This window comes from Ursus maritimus, unplaced genomic scaffold, assembly GCF_017311325.1.
Source record: "Ursus maritimus isolate PB19 unplaced genomic scaffold, ASM1731132v1 scaffold_21, whole genome shotgun sequence".
In the NCBI taxonomy this organism is placed as follows: domain Eukaryota; kingdom Metazoa; phylum Chordata; class Mammalia; order Carnivora; family Ursidae; genus Ursus; species Ursus maritimus.
In genome coordinates, this window is record NW_024424564.1 from 40,926,238 (window position 1) to 40,940,210 (window position 13,973).

Genomic DNA, 13,973 nt, shown 5'->3' on the forward strand with positions numbered 1-13,973 from the left:
GAAAGGGGAGCAGAAAAAAGGGCCTGTAGTTCTCTTGGCTCCTCCTTCTTCAGGTCTCGTTCCAGCTGCCCTGCTAGCTGCATTTCCTTTTCTAAAAACTTCCAATAAATTCCCCCTTTGTGCTTAAGCTAGCTTGGGTGGGTTTCTGCTACTTATGCCCATTCTGTCACTTACTTCATTAACTAAGAGGAAAACAACCAAATAAAGAAACAAGGTCCCAGTTTAGTTCAGTTCATTGCAATTTATTTAATTAAAAAATAAAAACAGAAACAAAAAAAACAAAACAAAACCGAAAAAAAATTGAAACGAAAAACAAAAGTCAGTTTCCAATGAAAATACAAACACTTTGGGTAGTTATCCAGCTTTTTCCCCCCTGTAGGCTGTTCTGGGCTCGAATCAATCAAATGAACAAAAACCAATTTTGACTGGAGCCATAAAGCATGTTGCACCAATTAAATTACACCAATATATTATTATAATACCTTTGAAATGCCTTTCAGACCAATAAATTAAAAAAAGACAAATTCAAATAAAAAAGTCAACTTTTTATTACCAAAACAAAAAAAAAAATAGAAATTAAATAAAAGTCACAACACGGATTTAAAAAAAAAAAATGTGCAGTCAAGTTTCTCTCTCGCTTTTTTTTTTTTTTTTTCTTCTAGGAATGATACCATGCCAGTAAATCCCTACAGAATGTTTCCAGTTTGGCAATAAGCAGTCAGTTGATCATTCACATTTGTACTCAAGACAGCAGGCTGGGGCGACACTCCCCTGAATTTCCCCCTGAAAAGTGCTCCCCGTCATCTGAAGAAGCAGCACCTTATAACAGGGATGGAAAGTCAGGGAGCACTTAGCATTTTCATTTCGCCTAGGGTCTGTCTTGAAGCACTTCCTGAAAACTGATCATGCCTTAAAATTTACCTGTAAAAAGAAGTATAATTCTACTCCTTTGGCAGACGTGTAAACTAAGACATGTAAAGGCCCGCAGAGGCCAGGAAAGGACCAGGAGAGCTGACATGGAAACTCCTGCTTGGTCCATCAGGTCATAAAAGTGTCTTTCACTTGTAATTCCATGGAAATGAATCAAGCGTGACTTCCTTGGTTGGGGATTGGCTGGTATGGATGATAGGACTTAATCAGGAAGCAGGGAGCCGCGTGTCAGGGCTTTTCTCTCTATTCCAGGTTTTTCCTTGAAAGGACAGAGTCAACATGGCATGTAGAATCAGAGGATGTTAGCAGGATGTCAGAAGCAGGCAGGGCCTGAGACACGGGCTAATCCACCCCTCCAGCCCTCGTTAAAGGAAAAACTTAGCCCCCAAACACTGCAGGTGCCTCAGGTCACCCGCTAGTTAGCAGCACACCCAGGACTCAACTCAGAACCTCTGCCTCGGAGTGGAGGACTGTCTTTGCCACAATCCACTGTCTGGGTTGATGGACAAAAGAGAACATGCATGTGTGGGGTTTTTTGGGGAGAAGGGGAGACGTAGAATGATTTTCCTTAATAGTGTCATTTTAGAAGGATGGAAAATACTAAACAGACACAATCACTTGGCAAAAGGAAAAAACACATCACCCAGTAGGTAGGTGTTATACCGTAGGCATTCTGACAGCTACCAACTTGGGCAGCTGCCACGCATGCGGGGCCAGCAGTGTGGCAATACAGGCTGTCCAGAACAGATTTCATAAAATGAGACAAGAAGTGGGGAGCGTGGAGGCTGCAAGATGCCCTCCATGCACCCACACTTCCCACACACACAATTTGCTATCTACAGACTTTTTTTCCCTTTGAACCTATATTGGAGCTCAGGAAGGAGGTGCAATTGAATGAAAGAAAACGGAGAAGCTTCCATAACACACCACTCAGCTCGACCTGAAGGCATGCGTAAGCCACGACCCCAGAGCTGGTGGCAAGGGAAGAAACGGAGCCATTTCCTTAGGAAAAGAGCAGTTTCACTCCAATGGATGTTCTCAGTGCCTTACAGTGAATTCTTTCCCATCTCCCTATGAACTACTGTCTGTTGGTTTTCCCAAAAATATGCCCCCCCAAGACTAGTCCTCCTTATATATCTTTGTGGCCAGCAGAAGTCCACCATCTTGAAATAAGGCTTTCAATTTGCCCAGGCCAATAGGATCTGAAGTCTTCCCAAATTCCCCAATGAGACCATTCCAAACCCAGTATCTGAAGATGTCCCATTGTGGGACATCTTATCACCTGTAATCTGGGAGTCTAGAAGTTAAATACCTAGTTATATTACTTTTTATGATAAGAGTCCTGCTATACCTCTTCCCTGCCTCCTCCAGAACCATCTGGATGGCTTCTTGGGAAATGTTCCCTCTTCTGTACGCTTCCTCCCAACCCACTCTGCTCTTTCAACACCTTATTCATTTGAATGGGTGGAACTTTCTTTTCCCCCAAAGCCTAGGACTTCAAACCCGCGACAGAATCCCTAGATATGGGGAGAGCACCTTATGCCTACCTTTCTTTTCCTCGTCCAAATATCCCACCTACACACTAACTCCCTAGAAGCCAAGTCGCCCGCCTCTGTGGATTCTACACTTGGTGGATAGGGAAACTGTTTGCTATTAGTAAACATGGTAAATGGTCGAGCCAGTTACTCCTTTGGAGACTGTGGACAGCATTGCATCCGATTCGTGCAGGTGAGAACCCAAGAGGCAGCATTCCAGTTAATAATGAGATGTTAAAGAAATCGACAAGTTGCCCCCTTGCTAGTGTAGATCAATTTCCATTCATCTGCACAAAGACCACAGAGGGTCCTGAGCTCCGTTACACACCAGAGTTTTGACCTCTCACACCACCATTCTTTTCCCTGTCCATCCTCGGGGGATTGTGCTGAAGAGCAAGGCAGACATCAGGAAAGAAGTGGGAGAGAGCAAGAAGCCCAAAAACCACCACGGGCCGACTCTTAAGTCCTTAGCGGTGTTCAGGGCATTCTCCCTCTGCCCGAGGCCCTGTCTTCCATTCCAGATAGAGTAGCAAATTAACATAGGCCACACTAGTAGCATGAAAGACAAGCACAGATCCCATAGGACGCCTCAACCTAACACTTTCAGGGTTTAGCCAAGTCAAGGATGGCCACCGTGTGGCAAGAGTGCTACTGCCCCGCTTCCCGGTCCCAAGGCAGTCATTGCTATTCAATCACAGCACTCCTTCCCATGTGCCTAGGCTACTCACACCAGCACACCCAGCAGCCACTACCAATCGATCACCGATTCAAAGTTCAGGTGGCTGAAATCTACCTGAAGAGGGAGGAAGCGAGGTCTGAGCTCACCCAAGGCAGATGGCCCCAGTCTCTCTTGCCCCTCCTCCAGGAGCCTTTGGACGACTTTAGGGATATGTTCCCTCTCCCATATGCTTCCTCCCCACCCTCTTAGTGCTGGCCAACACCACCTCCCCTGGACAGCTGGTCCTCTAGGAGGTGCCACAAAGTAAATGCCAATTAGGACCCAAATTCTGACTGGCAGTTGGCAGAACTGGCAGAGAGCCCACTTCTCCCTTTTAGGTGCTGGCTCAAGGCTGCAGACTGGGCCAACCAAGATGGCACCAATCCTTTTTCAGTCTATTGTCACAGCCAGCAAAGAGGTAATCAGCTCCCTAGCACAAGTCATTGCTCCCACGCTCCCCCGCACCCACCCCCAAGCCAGCCCCGCACCCTGGGGAGCTAGTTCAGCTTGTTGCAGATCTCCAGCGCTTTCTTGTAGACCTGAGTCACATCGTCCATGTCCATGAGGAGGGAGAAGCTGCTGTCTCCCAGCCGGTTCCGGTACCGCTTCAGGTACTGGGGTCGGGGCCGGTTCTGGAGCCCCTCAAAGTCCTGGATCTGGAGGAAGTTTTCAGCAGAGACACAGCTGCGGATGCGCTGGCGGGCAGGGCGGTTCTCCTGCAAATCCAGCAAGTCGAAGGAGTCGCTGGACAGGACGCTGTCATCACTGATGACGCTGGAGGGCCGGCTGTAGCTCCGGGACAGGCCCTCGGCGGGGACACCGGGCTCCAGCAAGGATTCCAGTGTGGGCGTTTCAGGGCTGACGAGGGCTGGGTCCGTGGTCCCCGCGGAGTACTTGCTGCTGTGTTTCAAGATGCCCTTCCTGCGGCAGGAGAGGCCATGGGACGTCCCCCTGGCGGGGTCCGGGGGGCTGGGGGAAGGGAGGCCGCTGCCCAGCCCGTCGTTACTGTCCAACAGCTCCGAAGACTCGCTGCGCTCCGGGGACGAGTAGTAACCCGACTCTCTCTGCTGCGTCTTCTTCAAGATGCCCTTCTTGGGCATCGTGGCCGACTGCTTGGGGCTGAGCTTGCCTGGCGCCTCCGCCTCGGGGGAGCTCGGCAGCGGCACGGCGGTCCGGCACAAGTCGGGCTCCACCTTGAAAGCAGCGGGTAAGGCGGGGCTCACGACGCCTTCGATGAAGCCGGTGCTGTGGGAGCGATGTTCGCTGTTGCTCCGCTTCTTCAAGATCCCTTTGGGCCTTTTGGAACTCAGCTTGGATGGGCTCTCGGGTACCGAGTCCTGGCCGGACTGCGCAAAATCGTTCTCTTTCTTGGACTTTTTCAGGGACCGCTGCCGCTCCAGCATGACCTCGGAGGCCCCGGGCTTGGCCAGGCCCTTGATTTTGGCTTCAGCCTCAGCCTGCAGCCCCGTGGAGCGGTGGTGCCAGTCGATGATGCGAGCCAAGAGCGGCGACTCGGAGTTGTGGAGCGCGTCGCAGTCACAGACGCTGCTCTTGTAGCCCCAGTTCACCCACCAGTGGTTGGCGATGTCCTCGATGGTGGCCCGGCGATCGGGGTTCACCATCAGCATCCACCGAATGAGTCCTCGGGCGTCTGTGGCACAAGAGAAAAAGAAGGATGCATCACATGGAAGCCTTTGGCCTTGACGGGGCTGACGCTGCAGGGGTAAGGGGATGTGCTCACTCCGGCAGGAGACCCGGTCCTGCCACACCAGGGAGCAGGAGCCGAAGTCTTCCAGACAGTACACGGGAAAGCATCATCGGGACACAGAACCACAGCCCAGTGCACCGTCACACCCTGGCATGTTTTTCCATAGAAGCAAAGGGATGTCCTAGAACTACTGAGCTCTCCATCAGCTCAGATCTTCATTAAATGGGGAAGGCCAGGCAACTGGATTCCAGCCCCAACCCCAAGCAGGGCCCCACCATTCCTTCGGTGGATATCATTTTACCAAAAGGGAAAACAGGGGGAGATGACCCCGGCTTTTCTGTAGTCGTCCAAGGTGGGCTTGTAAAAACACGCAGTGCTCAAGGTCACCGGGAAAGTGTGTCGGCATGAAAAGGACATCTCAGGCTGAAATGGTGAGAAAGAGGCTCCTTATCAAAGAGGGAAAGAGAGAGGACGGCACATGTGGGAAGTGAAGGGGCCATCCCCAAGGCTGGCCTGACCCCAGGCCTTCACCAGGTCCTGAGACCCATGCCCAGTGAGCTCACCTCCTCTCCCTCTCTGACACAAGCCGTAGCCCACCGAGCTGTCAGCTCACAGAACCCACCGAGATCTGCTGTCTGCTTACGGCCTGGCTGAGACATTCCATGTGCAAATTTCTGCTGCCAGAGAATTAGGGGAAAGCCCCTAAGGGATGTTGACGAGGCCACAGGAACCAACTGACTCTCACAGCTTATAAACTGACTTTTAAGATCAAACTGTGCTCCACCAACGGGAGGTGAATTATATCCTGGGGAGGCACCGCCTCCCCCTCAGCCACTTATGTGGGCTAATGAGTAGCTGGCAGGGGTCAGGCAATGAGATCAGGGGTGAGCTGCTCCCCCGAAAAGTGACAGGATGTTCCTTCAGTCATTCAGTAAATATTTTGTAAATTCCTGCAATGTGCCAGGAGCTGTGTTGGTACAGGTTGGGTCACCTGAAAATTCTCAAAAAAAACCCAAAAAACAAAACAAAAACAAAAAACAAAAAAAACCCAGGCTGGCCTATTGAAAAAAATAAAATGAAATGAAATGAAATGAAATGAAATGAAATGAAATAAACAAGTAAATATATATATATATATATATATATGCATATGTATTCATTATTCACAGATTCTGTATTATAAATTCTCCTGCTCACTAAAACGTATTTATAGCCCCAAAATCAATACCCGGGCACTCTCCCTGTCATTTGTGTCCATTCGCAAAATGGCAAAAAAGTTGAGTCACCCCCAGCGTGTACGTATGTTCCCAGCTAAGGTCGAAGGAGGCGACACTGCCCTGCTTCATTTCCACTCTCGTACTGTAAACACGTGTACTTTTCACAGCCTGTATCGTCCATGTCTTCCACATCACCACTTGCTCGTTGGTGATTTCACTGTGTAAAATGGCCCGAAGTGCTAACTGCGGTTCCAGAGTCTGAGAAGCCCGTGATGCGCCTTGTGGAGGAAATGTGTGTTCAGTGGGCTTTGCTCAGTATGAGTCATAGTGCTGCTGGCTGTGAGTCTGACGTGAATGAGTCAACAAGATATTTTAAATGAGGTGTCTCTGGACAGAACTATACATAAAACAAGGTTATATATTGATCAGTTGACACCAATACTGTGACCAGAGCTCGAGCCCCATATTTGCCCTAGGAGCAGGGCTGCCTCAGTATTCACTCTCCCCGTGCTCACAGCAACTCTGTGGAATGTAACTACCGCCAAGGATGGGAAATCAGCTGTGCGTGTGCGCGTGGGCAGCGGGCCTATACACGAAGGTCTGTGTTAACAACTTTCCAAAGATGGCCACCTGGACACACACTTTCCATCCACACATCACACTCTCCTAGCAAGAAATGGAGCTTATTATGATCTTGGTTGCTTTGACCCATAAAGCGTGGCAGAAGTGACATGATCTGCCTGCCCAGCACAGAAGGCCTGGAAGCTTCTTCTTCCTCCACCTGAGAGCCCTGAGCTTCCACGGAAGAAGTCCAGGATTCCTCCTAGAAAGAGGGGCCCTGGAGAGGCACCTCATGGAGAGGGAGCCCACGTGAACGAGCCCTGAGCAGCTGTCCCCCAGGCAGACCCAGCCCAGCTGCCATCTGAAGGCCACTGGAGGAGAAGCCCAAGCAAGGCCAGAAGAACTCTAGCCAACCCAGGGAATGGAGACATATGGTACCTAGTTGTTGTTTCAACCACCAAATTGGTTCAGGGCAGTGGGGGAGGGGGGAATAGAGTTGTTCTAGCAATAAATAATGCAACAGGGCCCATGGGCGGTGCCCCTGGCTGGAGGCACAGTGGTGAAAAAGAGCAGTTGCCACCCTTGTGGCCCTGAGTCTAGTGAAAGTGGTTTATATGACCACAGGACTAGAAAGGACTTCATGGGATATCTCTTCCAAAATGTTAATTTATAGTGGAGAAACTGAATCCACATGGTAAGGGTCTCGCCCAGGTTCACACAGCAAGCACACAGGACTCCTAGCTTGCCTGGTGTAGAGGACATTTGTTCAAGAAAGTCCATTCGGGAAGGTGTGGGCAAAGCAGCCTAGCAAACCAGCTTTGCCAGAAGGCAAAAACCTGGAGAGAAAAAGAAGAGGAAAAGCAGGCGACTCCTTACAGATGTTAAAACAGAAGCAAAAAAGTGTGAGCTACAGCAGGTAAGCCAACCACTCCCGCTTAGCCTCTGACCCTCTGAGGGCACACACCTGACGGCTGCGTGGGCTCCCGGTACTCTCCGCTGCTGATCTGCCGAATGAGGTTTTTGTGATCGAAACCATCGAAGGGCATCGTTCCATAAACGAGAGTGTAAAGCAACACGCCCAGGGCCCAGCTGTCCACCTGGAGCAGAGAGACAGGACATACAAGAGCTCAGAAGCAGGTTCCGGGATGCATCACAGCCTGTGAGCAGCCACCCCCAACGACCCCAGGAACAGAATTCAGCACCTGGCAGATGGGTTCCCAGCTCAGCCTGACAACTGCTATGCAGGGTGGCCGTGGGCTGCTGCAGAGCCTGACCTGCCGTCTCAGAGACCAAGAGTCCCAAACTGTATAAGGACTTTCTTAAAAGATTATCTCCCTGGATCCTCAGTACGATGTTATGAAACAGGGAGGCCTGGATTCTTTTCAACCCCATTTGACAGATGGGAATACTGAGGCCCAAGAAAGCTAAATGATTTCTCCAGAGCTCCTCTCTGCCTCCAGGATGGGTGCCACACTGGGGCACGGGGCTGTTCACTCCGAATCCAGGTGTCAGCGCCTTCCTGCACCTTCTTCCAATGGATCGGGGGCTGCCAATTCAAATGCTTACAAGAGCCAGGCATGCAACCAAGATGAACAAAGCAAGAGAGAATGTGGGGTACAATGTGGGAGTGCGCGGATCACCTGACGTATCAGGCAGCCTCCCCTTGGCTAAGTACTACCACATAGGAACGTAGGCCCAGCACGGCCAAATCCTTTCGGGAAGTCAGAAACCAGACTTTTCTGTGAAATCTCCCAATTATTGAATGTTTAGTTCATTTTCTTTTAGAAAGACTAATGTGGCCAGAAAAAGCAAGCTTGCTAGCCAGATCACAGGCTGTCAGCTTAGAACCTCAGAGAGAGGTCATCAAAGATCAAAGAAACATTCATTGCCTACGATAAATGGACAGTGTCAGGTTTCTAGAGTTTTGTAAATTGAATCCAATGTTCCTCCCTTACATTCTTATTTTAGAAAGAACTTCTCCTCACTGCAATTGGTAAGAGGCCCTTGGCATCCTTCTCTTCACCCTCCAGCCCTATCTTCAAAAACTCTCCAACAGATAAATATTTGGAGGGAAACATTTCAACTCACTGAGCAGCTGCTATTTAAAGGATAAAGAGTGGATGAATCCTTGTAAAGAGAATAATCACTCGCAATCACCCATTTTCAAAATAGCATTTTCACATACACATCTCTTACGGTGGCCCTGAGAGCTTTAGGCTTATAAAGAAATGCGTTTCTCTTGCATTAGAAGGTGTGACTCAAATTGTATTTCCTTAGTGGAGGCTGGGTGGCTCTGTCAGTTGAGTGTCCGCCTCTTGGTTTTGGCTCAGGTCATGATCACATGGGTCGTGGGATCAAGTCCTGAGTCGGACTCTGCCCTCAGCGTGGAGTCTGCTTGGGATTCTCTCTCTCCTTCCCTCTCTGCCCCCACACTCATGCTCTCTCTCTCTCAAATAAATGAAAAAGCTTTTTTAAAAAAACTATTTCCTTAATCAAGGAGACATGCTGTCAAAGATATATGCAAAAAGATATTCATTGCAGAGTCAGGGTTTTTTTCCTTTTTTTTTTGGTTTGTTCTAACAGGGAAAAACTGAAAACAATCTGTCTAAATCTAGGGAAGTGATGAAATTATGGTATATTCATACAATAACATTATATCGTCCTCAGAAACCACATTTTTAGTAATAACAAATTCAAAAAAGGCACAATATAATTTTAAGTCAATAAAAGGCCATATATACATATGTATACATGTATATATAATGATTGCCACTATTTTTTGAAATGCAGAGATCGACACTGGAAAAAAAAGTCTAAAAGAAAAGTCACAAAAATAATAAGTGGTTATCTCTTGTGGGGGAAACTGCAGGTAACTTTATTTTCTAGATTGTTCAAATCTTCTCCCAAGTGTCCACATCGTGGCTTTTATTATCATATAAGGAAAAGCTTTCTCCGCTTGCTTGCTTTTTTGTTTGTTTGAAGTATTTCTTATATCCAGTGTCTGCCTTCCCTCCTCCCTATCCTCCCCCACCCCCACCCCTATACACCCCAACAACTTACTCACCTCCGGCCCGCGGTAGGGTCTCCCATTGACGATCTCAGGAGAAGCGTAGAGTGGGCTCCCGCAAAAGGTTTGCAAGAACTTGTCCTTCTGGTACAGGTTGGAAAGCCCGAAGTCAGCAATCTGCAAAGGGAAGCAAGACGCAGAGAAGCCAGTTAGCGTTCCAGGGGGTGCCTACATTGGATCCTCTGAGCACTTAGGGCACCTGGGTCGGTCTGCCGGCTGGGTCACCATTTTTTCTCTAGTCTTTGGTCTTCTTAAAAGAACCAGTCCACCCACAGGGCCGGGCCAGTGACCCCCCAGCTGCAGTCCTTGGCATCCAAGACAGATTCTGCTGTATCTGCACACTACACGTTGTCTTACTTACTCAAAACCACTCCCTGCATGGACTTGACCTTCGCTTCGGTTTAGACCCGCTCCGAGAAATATCCCCAGAATCATGGGCTTGACGTTTCCGACGCACGGGACGGTACACAACTCTTTATCTGGGAATTGTCCCTCCGTAACCCACCTAAAATCACATTGCACCCACAGTGACTTTGGAAAAGTCACACTTTGGAAAACCACGACCAGGGCCACTGATACCACCCCCTTCTCATCCACCCCCACTCTACCCAGAACTCTGTTTTGCCAACATTGTGACCCCAGGTGAAATCTCGGACCCCAGAGTCCTAGATTTTCAGCCCAAACTCTGCCACCAGTCATCTCTGTGACATGGAACAGATCCCTGAGCTACTCTGAGCCTCAGTTTACCACCAGAAAATGGGAACCCAGGATCCTTTTCTGTTCTGGATCACAGGATTAGTGTGAGAAAAAAACAATCAGTCGATCAATCAACCAAGAAAAGACCATGAATGTAAACCTTTAAGTCTTCAAATTCCATACGATGTTCCCCCTAGCCCTGCTTCTCTGGTACTGCCACCCCTTGGAATCACTCTCTTCTGTCCCGGTTTCTCGAAGCCTTTTATTCGTTATCCTTTGTGGTAGCACTCTTCCCTGTGTGAGCGTGGGCGTGCACGCATGTGTGCATTAGTACATATAATCACATGGAGACACATGACATCTATACGTATAATGTTATGTACGTACATATACACACATGTACCACATATAAATATATACGAATAATAAATTCTCCTTGCCCATTAGACTCTGAGTCCCCTGAGGCAGGTGGCATATTCCACACGGTCCCCCAACTTTGTGTCATCCACTGCTTGGCACCCGCCCCCACCCAAGAAATACCTGTCACTCGAATAGGCAAAATACTTTGAAAAACACAAGACAAGTAATAGAATATACAGAAGAAGAAGGAGAGACTCGGTCACCTCGTAAGGAACAACCTCCAATTATCAGGCACTGTTCTGAGCACTTCCCCCTCTCTAATCTGAGCCCATGTGCTCAATACCGTGAATATACTTCACGCCGCTGAACGGTACAGCTAACCATGGTTAAAACGGCAGATTTCATGTTCTGGCTAATTTGCCGCAATACTTCAAGCAGATCGGGGAAGTGGGGTGTAGGGAGATGTGGTGAGGCCTCTCAGGAGAGCTGACGAGTGGGCAGCGTGAAGCCGAGCCTCCAAAGCCCACTGCAGCCGTCCGAGGTGAGTCACCACGGGCTCCTGCCATTCTCCAAGCGGATTTCCACTGGAGGCTTAGAAATAGCCTGACCGATTCCCATGCCCAGAGAGCAGCCCAGCCCCGATGGTGAGGCTCTGTTTTGAATGCAGCCCCAGAATAAGCCTATTTTCTAAAAGTCGCCCCTGAATGAATGAATGGAATGCCATTGAAAGCAGCTGGTGTATAACCGCCCTCAGAAAACGCATTCTCCGGGCTCAGATTGCATTTAATTGCCCTGAATTCCACTTTCTTATCAAGGCCTCTGATTTGCTTGCAGGAAGTTGGTTGGAAGCTTATGAAGTGTGCCCCGTCCATCAGAAAAGGAACGGAATGGCCGCAGCCCCGGAGCACGTCCCAGGGCTTTGTCCTCGGCAAGCACGGCCCAGGCGAGGCCCCAACATAGTGCAGTGGGGGAGGCAGGGGGAGAGATCCCCTTCCCACCCCGCGATGTCCGAGGCTTCCAAATACACGCACCCCGGAGGGGTACCCAGCACCGCGGCGTGCGAATGCCTGCACGCACACACTCACACCGGAGTGCTCCCAGGCCGGGCGCCCTTGCTCTCTCTGCAGCCGTCCTGAGAAGCGTGTTTATGTTAGGGCCCACTCCCATCCCCACAGACCGATGTTTATCAGCCTTTCCCAGTAAAACTATCATTGCCGCTGACAGAAGATTAATAGAAATGTAGATTAGCCTGCGTTCTTGGCACCTCAACGGAAAAGAAAAATTAATCAACACACACACACACACACACACACACACACAGAGTTCTCAAACCTTGAACCACCTAAACGGGGCTACAGCTCTCAGGTTTCACGCCCGATGGAGTGTCTGTCGACTAGAAGAGTGGAAATGGTCACTGGTTATAAAACTTCTCCCAGCCTCAATTTCTCAGCCGTAAAGTGGAGGTAAGAACAGCACTGACCTCCACAGTGTTGTAGTGAGAACTAAACAATGAAAAGTATGCACAACGCTTAGAACACTCACTGGCACAGAGTCGGGCCTCGAAAAATCTTTGCTTCCCACCGTTAAATTCGTTAATAGTAGCTTTATCAACCTCACGATACTCAAAACAACACCGGCTTTTCCATTTCAGGTAATTATTTTAAGACTTCTTTCTCAAATAAATATACTTTATAGAAGGGAACGGAACTAAATAAAAAGATTAAGTAAAAGAGCGCAGGAGATTCGAGGAAAAGGCAAAAGCCAAGAAGACAGTGAAAGAAAAGAAATTTGGGAAATTTGAAAACGCTGAAATTTGGGAAACAGTGATTTTAAGCATAACGAAACAAAAGTAACTGAATGAAAGTCCTACTTTGCTGACACATGGGTAACCTCTGGAGAAAGGTAACTACTCTGCGTTTTTGCTGGTCATGGGACTGTCCCCCTGCCCTGTATGGGCTCCAAACCATGTCCCCACACTGGGCTGATACCCCAGGCAGCCTGGGCTCTGGAGAGGGATCTGAGAAGCCAACACCCAGGTCCTTAATTTTTGGAGTTTTTGTTATTACCAAGCCGTCTAGAGGTGTGCACTGCTGGATAAAAATCAGAGTTAGAAAGATAAAGTAGGGGCACCTGGGTAGCTTAGTCGTTAAGCATCTGCCTTTGGCTCAGGGCGTGATCCCAGGGTCCTGGGATTGAGCCCCCCATCGGGCTCCCTGCTCCGCTGGGAGCCTGCTTCTTCCTCTCCCACTCCCCCTGCTTGTGCTCCCTCTCTCACTGGCTCGCTCTCTCTCTCTGTCAAATATATAAATAAAATCTTTTAAAAAAAAAGAAAGAAAGAGAAAAAAAAGATAAAGAAGGAAGTAATTATTCACATTTCCAAACTATTAGCCTCACTACAACATGGGTGCACCATGGAGACACCAAGCTAAGTGGAGCGAGCCAGACACGGAAGGATAAATGTTCCATGGGTCTGCTTCTACGAGGTACCTAAAGGGGGGTTAACCTCAGATCTCTGTGAATAATCACTGTGAGCTCACCAGATGAAAAAGAAAGTATCCGGTTGCTGGTGGGTAAACGCTGGGGGAAAATACTGATGAGGTTGAGAACATAAGCGACGGGCTTTTGGTCTTTTGCAATGTCTGAGAGGAAGTACAGTGGATGGACAGATCAGAAGAACCCGGGGCTGGCCTTGGACTTGGCCCTACTGGGTGATGGGCAGGTCCTGCCAAGTCACTCGGTCTCCTCATCTGCAAAGTGGGAATAAGCATAGAACCCAACTCAGGATGCTGTGCGGGGACCGAAGAACAGACATGAAAAGCCCTTGGAACAGTTCCCGTACCAGCTGACTCTAGATGACAGCAGTTGCGACACGGCTGGTGGTTTGATCTGCTTAACAATTGTTTGCTAAGAGCCAGGGCCCACCCCAGAGCCCAGAGAAATTATCGTCACTCACTTCTGGAATAGGCCTGCCCAGAGTGAGAGGCTGCACTGCACGATGGGAGAAGGAAAGGATGCAGGGCTTGAGGGTTTGGGTTCAAATCCCAGACCGACCTCTTACCAGCTCTGAACTTAGGCAGTTAACTAATCCTTCTCTGCTCCACTGAGGTCCGTGGACCAGCAGCTTCGGCACCAGCTGGGAAATGGCACTAAGCTCTTAACTGAGGGCATCTCCAAGAAGCAG

At 49.1% G+C, this 13,973-nt stretch overlaps 1 protein-coding gene across 2 annotated transcripts in view; it reads right to left on the reverse strand.

The window, feature by feature from the left end:
- Positions 1-230: 230 nt before the first annotated feature.
- The window catches only part of NUAK1 (NUAK family kinase 1), a 71,007-nt gene continuing 57,264 nt past the window's right edge, over positions 231-13,973 (reverse strand). For both annotated transcript variants that reach the window (XM_040637416.1, XM_040637417.1), the window contains 3 exons: positions 9,734-9,853; positions 7,634-7,766; positions 231-4,834 (listed from right to left, as the gene is read on the reverse strand). In XM_040637416.1, the coding sequence (XP_040493350.1) occupies positions 3,681-4,834; positions 7,634-7,766; positions 9,734-9,853 (1,407 nt within the window). In that variant the 3' untranslated portion in view covers positions 231-3,680. The remainder of the gene's footprint in view (positions 4,835-7,633; positions 7,767-9,733; positions 9,854-13,973) is intronic.